This window comes from Lissotriton vulgaris, chromosome 12 (genome assembly GCF_964263255.1).
Source record: "Lissotriton vulgaris chromosome 12, aLisVul1.2, whole genome shotgun sequence".
In the NCBI taxonomy this organism is placed as follows: domain Eukaryota; kingdom Metazoa; phylum Chordata; class Amphibia; order Caudata; family Salamandridae; genus Lissotriton; species Lissotriton vulgaris.
The window spans coordinates 262,916,516-262,935,665 of NC_141700.1; the positions used below are offsets into that span (position 1 = coordinate 262,916,516).

General features: G+C 44.3%; 1 protein-coding gene across 8 annotated transcripts in view; it reads left to right on the forward strand.

The window, feature by feature from the left end:
- The window catches only part of KIFC3 (kinesin family member C3), a 422,885-nt gene that overhangs the window by 388,599 nt on the left and 15,136 nt on the right, over window positions 1-19,150 (forward strand). For 5 of the 8 annotated variants that reach the window (XM_086945003.1, XM_086944996.1, XM_086945000.1 and 2 more), the window contains 5 exons: window positions 2,757-2,880; window positions 2,991-3,120; window positions 6,150-6,379; window positions 7,955-8,089; window positions 8,267-8,414. In XM_086945003.1, coding sequence (XP_086801129.1) covers window positions 2,757-2,880; window positions 2,991-3,120; window positions 6,150-6,379; window positions 7,955-8,089; window positions 8,267-8,414 — 767 coding nt within the window. Of the gene's footprint in view, window positions 1-2,756; window positions 2,881-2,990; window positions 3,121-6,149; window positions 6,380-7,954; window positions 8,090-8,266; window positions 8,415-8,540; window positions 8,567-19,150 lie in introns of all 8 variants that reach the window. The other 3 variants (XM_086944997.1, XM_086945001.1, XM_086945002.1) reach the window with 1 other exon arrangement.

Below are 19,150 nucleotides of genomic sequence, written 5' to 3' on the forward strand. Positions count from 1 at the left end.
GGGTATTTATTTAGAATTTGGCAGACAGTTTACTCGGTCACAGATATGACGGATCTCCAATCGGCCTTAATATAAGTGCCTAGAGATTCACTTGTAATCAGGCCGACTGGCTATCAGTCACGTTTCTTATGGAGTTACCCATCCATGGGATTCTAAAGCAGGCCCCTAGTGTCTTTCAATAAGCTTAAAGCAGTATCTTGCTTAAATGCTATGACATAAAATGCCTGTGCCGGAAAAACCCTTCCATTAGAACTCCTAATTCTCCTAAAAGTGGTAGTGAAAATTCATGCTCTTACTTTCACAAAACTGTTGCTTTTAGGATCCAACCAGCTTTTCTGCTCAATATCTATCTACATATTAAAAATGTTAGCTCCTTTAGTCCTTCCTGGATTATCCGCTTAACCGGAATAAATATTGCATAATATTTAGGCATAGTGATATGTAGTTCACACCCATGCATAGAACTTGATAAGCAACATTCCTTTTGCTTCTAATGTTAAGCTGCAAGCTACCTTGCATCTTAAGGTCAATCTTTAGTCTCAAGCATTTTGTTATGTTAAACAGCAGGCTTATTTTAGGCAGTCCCAATGATTGTTTTACATGAGGGAAGACTGCCACAATTGGATTATTACAAAGCAGCTGTTTGGCTGAAATATGCCACGCAACTAGTTGGAAATCATTCCACTCTTTGTGCTACCAATATTTCTCGAAAGCCCATTCCCACTGATGCTCAAATCTATTCTTAGACCTACATGTGAAACGTTCGTTTCTTTTCAACTCTCATACCATGGTAAACTGCCTGATATCTTGTAAATAGGATACAACTATTTTCTGTTTTCCTAGTCTTCATACCACAAACTATCGGTCAGAAGAATGCTTTACCACATGAGCGCCTATACAGAGACTGGGAAATAAAATGGCAAGTGCAGCAGGAAATAAAATAACACTTAAAGTGTTAAGATGTGCTGAGAATAATTTAGCCCCATTTGTCTTGGATTGTTCAGTAATACCTTTACATTTAGTTACAGATGGAATAAATGTAGAAAAAGGAGGACTTCAAGATCATGTTTAAAAAGGTCAAACAAGGGATTGTTCCCAATACTAGGAGAAATGGAGTTCCAAAGATTTGAGGTACTCCCAGAGAATGATTGTTACAGAATGTTTTTTCTGTTGAAGACCGAGTTTAAGAGGGTGTTAGAGCTCCTTATTGAATAGGAGCCTTAGGATTGGTAAAGGTATGCCATAAGTAGTGAATTTTTGTCCCAATGTAGAGTTTCCTAGACAATACAAACCACCTTGTGTATGCTTCTGCCTTCCGTAGGTAGTGAATTAAGGAAAATCAGGATGAGCGACATGTTTGAATCTTCTGAAACCTTAGGCAAGACATGCAGCCGCATTCTTGGAATCTTCATGGGGAGCAGGGTGAATTTTGAGAATGCCAGGTCATTGGGAGATGTTATAGTCTAGCCTCGAGAGGACAAGGAATTCAACTAATGTTATGTCTTCAGCAGGAATGAGAGATTTGATTCCTCTAAAAAGCCTTATTTGTTAATGGCGCAGTTATTGATATATTTGTGGAGAGCAGTGTTCATGTCCAGAATAAAACCCAAAGGATTGGAATTTTTGACAATAGGGGGTTTGCATCCGAGCAGCTTAGATGTAGCGAGTCATGTTTGTACAGGTGTATTGCAATTGGGAGAGGGGGAGATGGAAGAAATCTATTATTGGGAGTTCAGCCTAAAATGAGCTGCAGTGAGGAATGTCTGTACATCCTGTAAGGTTTTTGCCAGCCTAGTTCTATCCTATAGAGAGGAAGCTTTCAAGTACAGGAGGGTCTCTTTGGTGTGAGGTGAAAGGTGACAGATTATCTCAGAAAAGAGCAGAGTGGTTCCTTATATAGATTAGAGGGCATGAAGAGGATGGGTCTTGAGGGTGCTCCTTTCCTAAGATCCGATGGACCACAGTGAGCGAAAGTTGGCTAGTTTAATCTGTTGAGGACACTTATCTAGAAAGGATTCATACTACTGCAATCCCATGTTGCTGATTTCCATTCAGTCAGAGGGGAGTAATGGTTTACAGTGTTCATTACTGTTGCCATTTCTAGAAGAATGAGAATCTGCCATCATTGAGAATGCTTAGGGCATTATTCACTACTCATAACCTCGCTGTCTCCATGCTCATTGAAAGTCATCCATGAGGTTATTCACATCAATGTGATGAATCAGCTCTTTCCAACATAGTGTTTGAGAATTATAACCTTGAAGAGATGGTTGGAAATCTGGCAAACTTTTAGGTCGTCCAGGGCAGCCTCCTCTTTTTTGAGGAGAGGGTTGCCCTGGCTGACTTTTAGGCAATCGAGCACAAATTGTTTTGGAAGTCAGCAGTTAAGCCTGTAGTTCAGGGACGAAATTTATGAGTTATGTATCTTTTTAAACTTTAGATGGGATTTCACCAGCAAAATGAGAGGAAGGTTTAAGGTTTTCGATCCTACTGACCAAGGTCATTTGAGTGATTTCATTGAAATAGGACCATTCTTCTGAGGGTTTTAGAGTATTGCTTGAAGTCAGCAGTGTCAGGTAAAGCTGAATGTTTTGGATTTTTTCTCTGAAAAATTCGGATCATTTTTGACAATCCACGTTTGTGAAATCTGATGTTGTAGGCAGGTTAGTAAACGTATTTCACCGTATTGCAGATCGTAATGGGATGTGATGCGTCCTTTCTATTGTTTACCATGATGATTACTCTTTTTGTATTAGGGATCTGCTGAGGAAGGAGCCACTGGAGAAACTTGACATAAGGCTGTTGCCAGATGGAAGTGGGCAGCTGTATGTGCCGGGACTAGTGGAGGTCACGGTGAAGAGCGTGGAGGATATTAACAGGGTATGACACAGCCTTAAGCAATGTAGAAAACATAGAATTGGGCACTGTCTTTTTTTAGGGCACAGAAATATGGACTCTAACCATACGTTCACTTTTCCCTCTCTACACAGGTATTTGATATTGGACATACCAACCGTGCCACAGAGTGCACAAATCTTAACGAGCACAGCTCCCGTTCTCATGCTCTCCTCATCATCACCATCAGCGGGGAAGACTACAGCACAGGTGTCCGCACCACAGGTCTGTTATTCATCGATAGTGTTGTGATGCATACTTTCCAAGATTATGAAGTTCAAAAGTGTATTTTTAGGCCAACACTATTGCTAACCATCTGTGTGTCTGGCGAAATAGATATTTAAATGGGAAGCAGATACAATGGCATGAGAGGTCTTAAATTGGAACTAGGTTAGGTAGGAAATTTTCATAAACTTTGAAAATATAAAACTGTAGGGGAAACGTTTGTGAGTCAGGTGTCCTCCAACTTCCTCAGGTATGGTTAGTCTGCTGTATTTTTTAACTGACCATGACTTGTAAACCTAGAAAAGAATACATTATGCTTCAATGAGCCTGTTGGAAGGAAGGAAGGACCCTCCTGTCAGAAATGGGTGAAATATTTACAGAAGGGATCCCACAAACTTCAAACCTCTAGCAGAGATGGGATAGCTGAGGTTAGCGGAGACAACATGAATGTGGGTATTTTACCACATTTTAAGATGAATCTGGTCTAGTGTAATTGTTTCTTCGTCCGCATTTACTTCAGAGTGTAATTGCTTTCTTAATAATCTCTTAAAAAAGCATATTAAAAAAAATATATATTCAAGCATCCTTTTTAACTATTGCTTAGTGTAGAGTGGGCCTACGGTTGGTGAGGCCTTCCTCACATGGAAGTTCCAAGCCATGATGTGCCTTCACTTAATTATGTATCAGCTAATGAAACAGGCATTGACCGGGTCAGTAGTGTTCTGGCTTTTGCATGTAATATGAACAGAGCAGGTACAACACAGATTGCAACAGTATAAGTTAACTTCATACGTGGATAAGGTAGAACACTGGCTGTTCCAGAACAGATCGTTCCACAGAATAAGCAGCTCAGGCTGGAGAGATTTTTTTAAAAAAAAAGACAAGAAGGGGCTAAACACATTTGTTAAAAAGAGGAGGATGGTATAGAAAGACTGACACTAACAGTCCCTTTAAAAATATTTAAAGGGACCTGCGATTTGGTTATGCTCTGCTGTGCCAGGGGAAACAAAACAAGAGACCGGAGAAGGGTGGACCAAAGTATTTATAAATTGCCAAGATCAAGCATTACACCCATCATTTTTTGTTGTACTCCGTAGGATTGAAGGCTTGCAGCAGTGTTCTTTATCCTGTCTACTAGTACTTGTTAAGCCAATCCCTATGTTAATTTTTATGCCGAAATATATTCTGCCTGTGAATGGTAGGTTTAGGGTGTACATTGTTCTTCTTGTATGTCTTGATCCCTTCTTCAGCCTAGACACTAGACAATTCATCATACTATGTCAGACACTTTTATATGTATATTCCTCCTTGACTGTTCCTCAACCAATTCAATTTGCTTAAGGTGAGCCTGGGCAAGGACTTAAATGGCAGCCATAGTTTAGTAATGCTTGTGATGGCTCTATCAATCCATTGATCATTGTGGGTTTATCATTGTATCAACTGTAAGAAAAGCAAGCTTTAAGCTAACTTCTCAAACATTTAAATGTAGTCAATTCCAAAACTTAAAAATTAAGCACCTGCCTTTTCTATACATTTAAAAAGAAAATCTTGATGAATAGGTATGTGTGTTTTGTATGCATGTTAGGGGACAGCTATAGTAGAAAATAAGTTGTTGTTCGGTGTAGGTGTAGGTGGTTTATGGTGAAGGCATTGGTGTAAGTGAGGTTACCGCTTCGGGCTTAGATGGTAGAGGGTTGGGGTGTAGCTGTGAATGTTTGGAATTTATGGGTGGTGCAGATGGAGACGTTGCTTATGATGAAGGTGCATGCAATGTTAATTGCTTACCTACAGGGTGTAGGTGGGGTGGTTATGTGATTGAATATGTAAATGTTGATGTAGCTGTTTTGGTAAGGTGGATGTGTAGGATATGGCCCAAGACAATCAAGAAACAGAAGTATTGTGAGTTAAGGATGAAGATGTTGTTGCCGGGAGTGAAATGTGAGAATCTGCACTTGCTAGTAGAAACTGGGCAAATGACGCGGGCATTCAAGCACACTGTGGCCTGGAAAAAAGATGCAAGAGCCAAAGTGCTGGTTTGGTTCAAGTGATAGTGTAGAAAAGAAATGAAGGTTGTGAAGCATGCACACAGTCTAGGTAGAGGTTGAGGCCTTCATGAATTTGAGCAGGTAGAAAATGAGTTTGAGGTAATGCGGCCATCTGTAGGGAAGGGTGCAAGTCATGTAAGACATTGACTTAGTGTGTAGGTGGTTATGGTGCAGGGTGATTGGCTCTTTGAGGTGTAATCAGTATTGAGTGTGGTTTAAGGTCTATGCTGGGTAGCATATGAGTGAATAGGCTGTTTGTCATTTAGGGAGCATCTATGCAGTTTTTGGTTTACCTGGGGATCTTTGGTTTAAGTGGTGATATAAAAGTGCAGGAACGTTTACTGTGGTTGTTAGTGTCTTATTCTTGCAACAATAGATACTGAAGAATGCAGCAATGCAACTGGAGCTACTCATTTGTGGAGGCAGAAATTGTAACCTTCCTGCCTCTAATCCCATTCCAGGTATTATCAACTCAGCAGGTTGCAGCTAGTGGCATAAAAAGGCAGCTACCCCAAAGCTCAAGGAAACTGCAGATGTTTTAGGGAATTTTAATACTTCTCGTTTAAGAGTGTATGCTTGGAATCATGTGATGACTCTAACCCCCTCCCCCCACGCCTGCAGACGAGCATCGCCCCAAACTGTTGCCTTTTAATTGCTTTTTGGTTCTCAGAAATCACATTCTAGAGAGGGTTTTTGGCTGACTCCTATTTTTCTATCCATTATAACATTTAAAAATAAAGCACAGTAAAAGAAACTTACCACCTACTAAACTTTTGGTCTGCGAGAGATCTAATGTGAGTAATGTTTAAGGCAAAAAAAGCGGTGGAGGAAAGACAGTGAATTAAGCATAAAATAACTTTAGTGCTTGTGGGGATTGGAGATCAGATGGTTATACAGGTGCACAAAAATGTGAAGATTCTCGAAGAACGCCATTTAGGCTACCCTTCCCACCTGAAAGGTTTCATTTTTTCTCTTTCTCCTCAGGGAAGCTGAATTTGGTGGACCTTGCTGGATCAGAGCGTGTGGGGAAGTCTGGGGCAGAGGGCTGTAGGCTTCGTGAAGCACAGCACATAAACAAATCCCTCTCAGCTCTTGGGGATGTGATCTATGCTCTTCGGACACGCCAGGCCCATGTTCCTTTCAGAAACTCCAAGCTTACATACCTGCTGCAAGACTCTCTCAGTGGAGACAGCAAGACCCTCATGATGGTGCAGGTGAGATTGAAGGTCACCGGAAACAAACTGAGAATCAAACAAGTTTGAGGTTTAAGAAGATCAAAGGCTATGGGGAAGGGACACCAGTATCAGAAAAATGTAGGCAAGGAGCTGCACAGTGACAAAATGACTGGAAGAATTTAGGGAGTGGTCACCTAACAATAGGCAGATTTCAGTTGAGGACTCTGTATAGTAAGCATCAATGAATGTTGTGAACCTGATGTTTTGAACAGAAAGCGTTTGAGGGAAGTCAAGGTAAGTGAGGACACTGCAGGGGATAGCAAGATTATGTCATGAGATCGCAACCATGGATAGCTAAGGAAACAAACAATAGTTGGTGAGTTCAGTTTGTAATATAAAATTCCCTTTAAGTTTTGATCTCCAGGACGGGTCACAAAGGGCAGAGTGTGAAAACGGATGTGATTATGTTGCTTGTTTGGGGGAAGGCTGTTGTGATCCAGAAAAGAGTAAGGGCTGTCAAGGGTGCAAAGGAAGGTGGGTGAGGGATCATGAATGAGAGATCGCCATGATGATAGAATGAGAGTGCAAGTAAGGGCCTAAAAGAGGGGGTGGCGGTGAGTTTGAGGATGTGGGAGTAGACGTTAGGTGGAGATAGTGCAGAAGGAGAGCAAATGAAAGCAGAGAAGGAACAAGAAAACAGAAAATAATTTATGGAGCGTGAGATCAATTAAGGTCTCAAATATTAGAATGAGTGGTCTCTAAGGGAGAGTTGGTCTCACAAAGAGATATGGTTGACAGTTCACGGCTCAGAAAGAAGCAGCACAGGTGATAAACTTGTAAAGAAAGGGTGTTTGAGTGCTTGAGGGAGGACATGGAAGTTTCAAGGGAAGAGGTCAGGTTTTTGAGCAGTCATGTGAAAGGTATAGCGTTGATAAAGTAGCTGAGGGTTGAACAAGGAGGTGTAGAACTCCTGCTACTTTCTTTGCACCCAAACCTTTGTTAACTTCAAAAAGCAGTTTACTCTCAATGTAGTACTAAAAAATGTCTGATCATTTATTGTAGGCATGGGGATAGATTACAGCCTTTTTCTCTGAATTAATACCCAGCAGATAAGAGTAGGAAAGCAATCATGGTAGCTGTTGCAGAAAGTGAAACTACATGTTGAGGCACTACAAGGACCGAGGGAGCAGGTATTGGTGACAGATACAATGACAGAAAGAGTCAAACTCCTAAGGTTTGCAGTAGGTGAAACTGATTCTGAAGGTGAGAGCAGACAGGGAGAGAAAAACGAGAATATTAGAGCATGGAAGGAGAGTGCAAAGGAATTGGAACAACGATTGTATAGCACGCTTGTGGGGTAGGGGAAAGAAGGGAGGGAGGGACTTGTTGTATACACAAAGGTTTCTCCCCTCTCCCATATAATTTTGTGCCAGAAGCATTTTGATCAAATCAACTCGAGACAGATTTTGACTCAAACCATTTTGCAACTTTGTTTAGTTTGTCTGCCTACCTCCTGTGTTGGACCAATGAAAGTGGGTTGCTCTGAGATGTTGGTTGGACCATTTTGTTTTTGCCATTAGCATGTGTTGTGATTACCCTTCTGTCTCACACCAGGTGTCTCCTGTTGAAAAGAACGTTAGTGAAACTCTGTGCTCCCTCAAGTTTGCTGAACGAGTGCGTTCAGTGGAACTGGGACCTGTAACCAGAAAAACAGAGCACATTCCCTTATCTAGCCAGGAACAAGTTGAGGTAAGAGGTCTCTCCTTATACTATTGCATGTCTGAATGGCAGCTTGGCCTACTTCTTTTACCTTTTTTCTTGCCGTCTCCTCTAATCTGCCTCTCCTTATTTCATATTCTCTTCACTATGATACACTGGAATTCTTTTTCTCCCGATTGTTCTTGAGATTGTTTTCCTTTTGTACAGGAATCCTCCTCTTCACCAGTGCACCAACCTGCCCGATCAAGTCCGTCCTCTTCTGTAGCGCAGGTCAATGGCCGATCAAGCCCAACATCCAGTCCTGCAGTTTGTGTTAAACGACCGACATCCCTTCGTCAAAAGCATCAGGCCATAGGTATGGTAATTTGCTTCAGACATCTACGTCTAACTGACAAAATCTTCCTAATTTATCTTTATAATCCCTCCTCCTTTAACATTCCTGTGAACCAGAACTAATTTGTGGTGTTCTATTTGATTGCAGCCTAAAATGATTCTCACCCTTTTCAGGTGAGTGTTTTTGGGTACGGACAGGTAGCGCTTGGGTTTTTGAAGCATAATAGAAACTTTGGCTTCAGCTGTCAATTTATATAATGGTGGATTTAGCCTTTGCTTGCAAGCTGATCTCAGTTTGACATCTGAAAGTGGAGCTGTAGCAACCCGACCATCAAGAGTATGGCCCTTTGATGGCAAATATGTGAGGAACCAAGCTGTTGCTTCTGATACAGTGTTCGGTAAATGTTGGTCTGATATTGTTTTCTGCAATCAAGTCTTAGCAGATCAGAATTGTGAATGTGAGGTCTATGTAGATACCATTGATTTCTGTTGCAGTGTTCCTGAGATTGAGGTCTCGAGAGGCCAGCTTTGGTCTCTGGTGTAATGTTCTACAGTAGAGGTTTTAGAAAACAAGTGGCAGTATTATACAAAGGAGGTATTCCGAGCCCAACCTTGTGTATGGTGCAGAATTCAGAAGCAAAAGGACACTGGAGAACACCTTTGATCTCTTCCTCATTGGTTTGTAATTTGAAGAAATGTAAGGTCCTTCTGGTTCATCAGAAACTGTTCTGGAGGGCTTGGAACCGGAATTTGGTGTTTGATTTTTCCTTTCTGAAGACTTTGTTCCGGCAAACACTAGCTTCCAGTTCATCAGGCTGACTTTTAAATTAAGTAGGTTATGCTACATCACTATCTGGATTCTGGTGTAGGCAACTGGATATACAGGTGTCACTGTCTAGTCTAGATGCCAGCGGCAGTATATGTCAGTGGGTATAATATATTGAAGGTGCTAGGGGGCAAGCTGTGTTTCTAGGGAAAGAAACCGAATATGCAAATGCTGCAGCCCTGTCTTCGTATTAATCATTTTAAACTAACAAATCCCATCAGGCTCCATTTCACAAACTACAAGCCTGCTACCCTTCCACCTGCCTTTGTAGTAGTCTGATTACTATAGGTTAAAATGGTTTTAGTTTCCTAATCACCAAGTTGTTTGCTTTGTGGTTGAAATAGGGACATTTTCAGGAGCTTTTAGTTAGCCAACACCCAGTTGCTTAAATACGGTCTACTCCGTGCTCCTCTTCTAAGAGAAGGTTAGCCTGTCGACATTAGAGACATCTGGACTCTGGCTTTTTAGCCAGTACTTTAGTGTGGTGCGGGTACCTTGAACACGATGTCCTGTGAAGAACCTTAAAGTTGCTGACTCCACTGAACCCACGTGATAACTGCTAACATTGATTTGGAGAGTTCAACGGGCATGGTGCACATCTGCACAACTAGAACACCAACAGCAAAGACAGTCTGTGTCCGTCCAAGCCAGAATCAGAACAGAGATGGGGATCCTTTAAGTCTGATGCCTCTCAGACACTTTCAACAGCTCTACACAACATATTGGCCTCCAAGCTGCTGATTATTAAGCATTCTACTTTTTTCTTCCTAGTGTTTATCTTTTCTTAGCCACTTCCTCTTTCCCCTAGTTTCTCTGATCCTCGCACTAAGATGCTGTGGTGAATGAGCGCTTAACAGTAATAATCTACCTTCTTACTCAGTATAGTTTAATCTTGGATAATTTTCTAAGTTTGATAATGAACATACCATTTGTGTGAGTAGCCTACAAATTGTAGGAGAATGTAAGTTGTGTGACGATTGTCTTGATCTTGAAGCAACCCAAAAGTAGATCTGTTAAGTGGCAGGTTTACACTTGCATCAACTAGTGGCCAGACTAACTCTCAAAGCATTGTCAAACATGCCTTAAATTTAACTGAGAACTGCCAACCTCTTCAAACTTAGTTTGCGGTGCTGATATTGAGTTCACTAAGAAAACGTAAGACATGATCCATCACACTTATGGTACATACTTGTTAAAGACCTCTTGAACTAACCTGGGATTCTCTTCCAGGGGATCCTCATCAATAGTCATAAGCACTAGAATATTCCGGCCCATGCGCGGGACCCCGGAAACACAATCATATATGTGCCCCACATATATCTATCTTTCTCTCTCTCTCTCTCTCTATATATATATATATATATATCTATCTATATCAAGTTCCACATTGTCCTCAAACGAAGCTCACTCGCAAAGGAAACAATTTTGTGAAGCAGATTCAAGCCAGCATGCCGCCTCTCATATTTATAAATGCCCAACGCGTTTCGGATTCCTCATTATCCTTGTTCACGGGCAGCGATATTTGGAAACAGCATTCTTTCCAAGGAAACACCCTTAAGTACACCCATTGTCATAACATGCAGCACAGGTGAGTAAAAATGATGAAGCATAATGCATGTTGGGAGCGGTAGTTTCACATCTTTACTGATTTACTGATTTCCAAAAACGCTCATATGTATATGTATATATATATATATATATATATATATATATATGTATATGTATATGTAGCAACTGCAGCCTTATACACACCAGAGCTGAATAATGCTGTAAGGACTCCCCATTATATCATAAAAGCATACATTCGAAACAGGGAAAAACAACAGCAAAACATGTTTTGAATCTGTTTTGATGCTTAGCAGTCAGAAGAAACTCTCACATAGGACTGAAGGCATATACAGCTCGCAGGCTGCATTGCAGAAACACAGTCTAAAAAGACTGAAATGCTAACTCATCGCAACATGGAGATAAACTGGCACCGTGCCTTTAAGGCAGTCATGACCCCCAGCTTCCCATCATGCTTCAGGGGTGAACGTTAGGTCAGTTATTCTTTCCGGCTCCTTCAGGAAGGATCCTGGTTACACAGCTCCACTTCTTTCTGATTTTAGTCAGAAATAATCTTCACTTTTTTGAACTCTTCTGATTTACTTCAACGTTTTTCACCTTCTGAAGTAAGTTTCTGTCTTTTTTTGGCAGTTTTGGGCATTTGTTTTCCACTCAAAATGCCTTCACTTTTTGACCCCTGCCCTTCTTGTGGTAAGAAGAAGGCCAGGTCAGACTCTCATGAAGTCTGTATCCTTTCTTTGCCTAAGGACCATGACCCTAAGGCTTGTCCTCATTGTCAGACCCTGTCCAAAAGGACTTTAAAGGACAGAGAAAGAATTTGTCTAAATGGGCTGGCAGAAAAGTCTGCAAGAGGCAGTTCGCCGGTGAAGAAGGGTTCCAAAAGGTCGAGATCTCCATCTAGAAGCAAGATCCCTCCCCCTTCGGCCTAAGCGTCGGGCTCGGCGCCGAAAAATCTACCACCAGTAGGTCATTTGTCCAAGAAAAGGACATCGACGGCAAGCTCGCCGTCGAGAAGACATTGACATTCAGGTACATCATCGACATCGAAGACTCATGATCCTCTGCCGTCGTCAACCCGGCGACGATCGGCGTCGAGGAACAGAAGCCCTCCGTCATCGTCAACTCGGGGACGAACGGCGTCGAGGAGTAGAAGTCCCCCACCGTCGTCAGCACGTCAGTCTGCGGCAAGGGCAGGCTCCCCTCGACGTCGCCGTCAGTCCATCGGCGGTCGACGTCGAGGGGCAGGAGTCCTCCGCCGTCGTCAACCCGGCGACGATTGGCGTCAAGGATGTGAACTCCTCAGCCGTCGTCTCGACAACGATCGGCGTTGAGGATCGTCACCCCTTCGGCGTCGAGAAAGAAGAGCCCTCCACCGTCGTCAACAAGATGACGTTCGGCTTCGAGGAACAGAGCCCCTTCATCTGGATCTGCACGGCGATGTTCGACGTCGAGACGAAGGGATGTCCAGGCGTCGTCTGCAAGGGATCCGATGTCGAGGAGTAGAGTAGCATCGAGACTGGTTCCAACATCAGACCGGAGATCAACGTCGAGGAGGGGGTCTGGTTCGACGTTGAGAGACACACGCCCGACGTCAAGGCCCACCTCAGTGAGGTCTAGAGAAGGATCTGTGGTTCTGGTGACGGAATCCGAGTCACTCCATTCTTCCTCTCATTCCTCCAGACATCCTTCCACAAGATCAGCCTCTCCAGAAGGGCGTTCCAGCAGACCTGCTCATAACACTCCATCTCACAGGGAGGCATCCCCTGCTGTGCACTTGTCTCCAGAATGGCTCCTCCCCCTGCATCACTGGGACAAGGATACGGGGGCGACACGGCGGATGCAGGAATCTGCCAGTCCCATCCACAGGTCACCTTTACAAAGGTTGGTGCAGGAGGTGGACAGATCGCGTCCCCTAAAACGTGAGGAACACACAGGCAGGTCCTGGAAATGAAGACATAGTTCCCATTGCAGAAGGAAAAGGACACAGTCATGGTCTTCTTCTTCCACCCGATTTTCGAAGAGGGATTATTCCCCTACCCTATCGGACAGCCCTGTATAGAGGGTATCTCCGATAGATGACATCAACACCTACCATGATGTGCTTCAGAGAGGGGCTCAGAACATTGAGATGTCTGCCCCTCAGGTGGCAACAACGGTGATCTTTGAGACTCTGCATCAGAGGACAGCGTCTCGTCCATTACGCCCCTTGGTTCGTGGGCTTCTGGAACCCGTGATGGACATCTTCCTGACACCAGCTACGATCAAGACCACACCGGCTCAAATTCAGAAAAAATACAAGCCGGCTTCCTCAGACCCTGTCTTCTTGAAGACGGATCCGCCTGCAGACTCGGTGATCATTGCGGCAGCGAGGAAAACTCATGCTGTGGCTGCGTCTTCACCGGTTCCACCCGATAAGGAAAGTATGTCCCAGGACTCTTGGGGACGTAAGGTGTGGGGCACAACAGCTTCATCATTAAAGATCTCCAGTGCAGCGGCCTTATTAGGTCGCTATGATAGGGTCTTGTGGGACTCATTGGAACGCTTCAAAAAGAAGCTGCCAAAAGAGGATCAAAAGGACTTTGAAGAGATCATCACTGAGGGGTCATTAGTTGCCAACCAAGTGATCAGTACGGCAGCAGACGGCGCTACTCTATCGGCGCCTTCCGCTGCCAGGAGATCCTCCTGGTTGAGGCTGACAGCACTCAAGCCAGATGCACAGCAGAGAATCCTAAATCTCCAGTTTTCCAGCTCCTCTCTGTTTGGCACCCATACAGATCTGGAAATGGGCAGGATGAAGGTGGAACTCGACACCCTCAAAAAAGTGGGTTTGGAGAAAAAGGAGGAGTACAAACAACGATACAGGCCCAACCAGCGCAAGGGATAACAGCAGATGTTTCAAACCCATCAATGGTCCCAAGGAAAAAACCAAGGCAAGTCTCAGTACCAGGGCCGTAAATCCAACAGAGGTAGAGGTGGTCACCAGCAACTGTCCTCTACCACGGCCAGATCGGCAGGGAAGCAATGAGCAGGAGCTTCCTCTCGTGCTGTTGCCCTCTCCATTGGGGAGGGAGGGGGGGGGGGGGGGGGTTGGAACGCTCCACATCATCTAACAGAGTGGTGCAGCATCACAAAAGATCGCTGGGTGCTCAATATACTGCGCAATGGATACGCACTACGTTTTTGTTTGCTTCCAAAGGACATTCCTCCAAAAAGATCTCGTCCTCGCCAACTAAAGTTGCTCCGGCAAGAAGTCGCAACCCTTCTTCGAAAAAAAGGCCATAGAAGAGGTTCCTTCCGCTCGAGAGGCAAGGGAGTCTACTCCAGGTACATTTTGTGCCCAAAAGAGACCAGGAGCACAAGTTAAGACCTATCCTGGGCCTCCGCCTGCTGAACAAAGTCATCGAGAAGAAGTTTTGCATGTTGGCCCTTCATCAAATATGTCCACATCTGCAAGCAGGAGATTGGATGTGTTCGGTGGACCCCCAAGATGCGTACTTCCATATACCCATTGCTCCACGCCATCACAAGTATCTGCAGTTTGTGGTCGGAGACCAGCAGTATCAATACAAGGTCTTACCCTTCTGGCTGAAGTCTGCCCCACGAGTCTTTACCAAGTGCATGGCAGTGGTGACGGCCACCCTACACAGAAAAGGTCTATTAGTCTACCCTTACTTAGACAATTGGCTCCTCAAAGGGCCATCTCCGCAACAAGTAAGGAGCGATTTCCAAATCTGTCTACAGCAACTACACAAACTGGGTCTTCATGTCAACATGGAGAAGTCTGTACAACAGCCAACCCAGACGATCCACTATCTGGGATCGACTCTGGATACAAACAAAGGAAGAACGTTATCTTTGGAGGAGAGACTTTCCTCAATGCAGCAGAAGTGCAGGGCTCTGCTTCATACAGATCGCCCAGCAGTCCGACAAGTGGCATCTCTGCTGGGGTCGATGGCCTCCTGCATATTTCTCATCCCCAATGCCAGGCTGAGAATGCGTCCATTGCAACAAGATCTAGAAGACAAGTGGGACCAAGCAACGGGACGCTGGGAGGATCGGAAATCCTCCATCAAGTGGTGGACTCGGCCGCAGAATCTGTTGGTGGTAGTCCCTTTCCATCAACCAGTTCCAGTGCAATCATTGATAACTGATGCATCTGTACAAGGATGGGGGGCACACATGGGGTGCCTTCAAATGCAGGGCCGGTGGTCCACGAAAGAGCAGTCCAACCACATAAACCTGTTGGAGCTACGAGCAGTCCATCTTGCTCTGAAAGCTTTTTGGCCTTTGATCATGTCTAACTCGGTCCTGATCCAAACAGACAACACGACCACCATGTATTATCTAAACAAACAGGGTGGTACATGCTCTCGCCCTCTCTCCCTGGAGGCTCAAGCGATCTGGCACTGGCTTCTGGCTCGGAACCTCTCCATAGTGGCAGTGCATCTTCCGGGAGAGCAGAACGTCAAAGCAGATGCACTCAGTCGGCACTTCCAAGATCAGCTAGACTGGGTTCTGCACGACGAGGTGGTGGCAGACATTTTCCAACAGTGGGGTCATCCATCAATAGATTTATTTGCAGACGACAAAAACAAAAAATGCCACGCCTTCGCATCCGGATTCCACCATCCAGGGACAAGGGGGAATGCGCTTTTGATGGATTGGTCAGAGACATTTGCCTACGCCTTTCCTCCTCTGCCTCTGATCCCGAAGGTGGTGTCCAAGCTCATCAGATCGAACATGAAGATGATTCTGATTGCTCCAGACTGGCCACGGCAGTGGTGGTACCCGGACCTTCTTCAGTTATTGTTACTCCCCCACAGGAGGCTAAAGTACACAGCGGACCTACTGACCAAGATGGACGGGAGAATTTTCCATCCCAGCCTTCCCTCCCTGAACTTGGCAGCATGGCTCCTGAGGTCCTACAATACGGACACTTGAATCTGTCGCAGGACTGCATGCATAGCCTGAAAGAGGCTAAGCGACCCTCCACAAGAGCGTTGTACGCTTTTAAATGGAAGAGGTTCTACCTATAGTGTGTTGAAAATCATTTTAACCGTATGAAGGGGCAGGAAGACGTCATTCTTCCTTACCTTCTATATTTAGCAAAAGCGGGTTTGAAATATGCCTCAATCAGGGTTCATTTGTCAGCCGTTACGACATACACAAAGTCACCCAGCCAACCTTCCTTTTTACAAATGCAGGTGGTTAAGGATTTCTTACAGGGGTTGAAGAAATTGTATACCCCGGTTCGAAACCTTTCTCCTCCCTGGGAGTTGAATCTGGTGCGGTCTAGATAAATAGGTCTTCCTTTTGAGCTCATTCACAAAGGCTCTTTACAGCACCTGACGTGGAAGGCTGCTTTTCTGGTAGCGATAACATCAGCGCGCAAAGTAAGTGAGATCCAAGCGATGTGTGCAAAAGAACCTTATACTGTTTTTCACCACAACAGGGTAGTGTTAAGGGCTCACCCTGCTTTTTTGCCAAAGGTTATATCTGATTTCCATATTAATCAGTCAATCTCCCTACCGTCTTTTTTTCCAAACCCGCGACTCCTGCGGAGAGGTCGCTGCATTCCTTGGATCTCAAAAGAGTGCTTCAATTCTATCTGGAGGGTACCAAGGGCATAAGGAAATTGGATCAATTGTTTCTGAATTTTGGTGCCATGAGAACAGGTTTCCCAGCCTCCAAAATATCAATTTCAAGATGGATAGTGTCCTGTATAAAATTGGCTTACCAGTTGGCGCATGAACCCTTTTTGTTGTCTCCTAAAGCACACTCCACTAGGGGAAAAGCGGCCACAGTAGCTTTCTTGCATGATGTTCCAATGTCAGAAATTTGCAAGGCTGCAACCTGGAGATCGGTTCACACTTTCACAAGGCATTATTGTCTAGAATCCGATTCCAGGGCTGATGCTCAAGTGGGCCAGGCCTCCTATAGAAATCTATTCGGATCGTAATCTATCTATCCAGGCTTAGTTATCTGAGCTGATTGGTTAATTTACCGTTATGTTTCCTTTGCCCGCAGGTGGATGAGGTGAGGCTCGCTATTCTATTCTAGTGCTTCTGACTATTGATGAGTATCTCCTGGAAGAGAAAGGTTAGTTAATTACCTGTAATCCTAGTTCTCTTCCAGGGGTATCCTCATCAAAGTCATAGGCAACCCTCCAACCTCCCTGGGCAAAAGATCATTGTGTTTTTTAATGAGGTAATGTCAACTCTGTGTCATGGCTTTTTGAGTCACCGCAAAGAACAACTGACCTAACGTTCACCCCTGAGGCATGATGGGAAGCTGGGGGTCATGACTGCCTTAAAGGCACGGTGCCAGTTTATCTCTATGTTGCTATGAGTTCGCTTTTCAATCTTTTTAGACTGTGTTTCTGCAATGCAGCCTGGAAGCTGTATATGCTTTCAGTCCCATGTGAGAGTTTCTTTTGACTACTAAGCATTGAAACCAATTCAAAACATGTTTTCCTGTTGTTTTTCCCTGTTTCGAATGTATGCTTTTATGATATAATGTGGAGTCCTTACAGCATTATTCAGCTCTGGCGTGTATAAGGCTGCAGTTGAGATATATATATATATATATATATATATATATATATATATATATATATATATATATATCCTACTGGCAGTCGCCTGTAGGTATATATAGTTAGGACCTAGTTACCATAGGAAATTCCGAACATTCTATTGGGAATAACTTGGACGCCGATTGAGGGATCTGCATGTAATTTTCCTTAAATTTGCCTCGCTGCGCTCCGCTCCTTCCCTGAAAGTTTCGGGGGGATTCGTCAAGCGGGGCCGAGTAAAAAGGGGGGTCCCAAAACGTGTTTTCCCCATGTTAATTTCCATAGGGACATTCTGACAAGGCTACAGCTCGAATGGCTGAACGGAATTATACCAGATTTGGCAAAATGGTAGGGACTGTTATGCAGCAGTGCCTTGTGTATGTTTGGTGTAAATCCCTCCAGGAGTTCTTGAGAAAATTGAATTTGAAATTTTTCAAATGGCATTTTCTATGGGACCTTTAGACACGGCTACAGCCCGAACGGCTGAACCGAATTACACCAATCTTGGCACAATGGTAGGGACAGGTATGCAGTACTGCCTTTTCTATATTTGGTGAAAATCCTTCCGGTAGTTGTTGAGAAAATGAATCTGAGCAAATTATATATCTATATGCGTTCAACATTCAATTGGGAATAACTTTGGCGCCCATTGAGGAGTCTGTGTGTAATTTTCCAGAATTTTGGCCAGCTCCGCTCCGCTCCGCTCCTTCCTTCGTCAAGCGGGGGCCGAAAGGGGGGTCCCAAAACGTGTTTTCCCCATGTTAATTTCCATAGGGATCTTTAGACACGGCTACAGCCCGAACGGCTGAATGGAATTACACCAAACCTGGCAAAATGGTAGGGCCTGGTATGCAGATGTGCCTTTGCTATGTTTGGTGTAAATCCCTCCAGTAGTTCCTGAGAAAATTGAATTTGAAATGTTTCAAATTGCATTTTCTATGGGACCTTTAGACACGGCTATGGGACCTTTAGACACGGCTACAGCTGAACCGAATTACACCAAACTTGGCCAAATGGTAGGGACAGGTATGCAGTAGTGCCTTTTCTATATTTGGTGAAAATCCCTCCAGTAGTTGTTGAGAAAATTGAATTTGATCAAATTATATATCTATATGCGCTCACCGTACGGTACGCGTACGGGCGCGTACCCTTACGTGCGCGAGCGAGTTTCTGATTGACTGTCAACATTCCAAGCTGTCCAAACCAGGAAGTGTTGGCCACCATATTGTTTTTCAGGAGAACTGAGGCACAAGAGAGCCCAAAACAAGAGAGGAAAACACGAAAAGGGGTCAGGGTAGAGACCCCCCAACCCTCTAGCCCTTCTCAGGGGGTCCCAAAAGGACCCCCAAGGGCAAAAAAAAAATCGCGGGTTACGCGCACCATACGCATACCCCGCGATTTAAAAAAAAATTAAAAACTTTTTTTTGCACTTGGTGGTCGGTCTGTTTTCTGGCCTGGAACAAGGCAAAGCTTGCTCGCCATCCAAGGCGTCATATTTCCCGTGAAATCAGCTATGTTTCCCCCTGCCCCGTGGTATGCCAGTGGTGGCGCGAATTCTCACCTTGGTCCTATTTGTAGTGGGGTAAGTATTCACTTCAACAGATGTCGACAGCTTGTTTAAGAAACTGCCAGGACATGTAGTCGCCGGCACACCTACCCTCCATGTGCGCTTCTAGCACGTTTAGAGGACTGTCTTTAAAAGAAATCCGGACGGAGCACAAGACTCTTGGCCTCAGCTCATCAGAACAATCACCTGGTTTGCAAGCGCAGCTGCAATTTAACCCCGATGGCT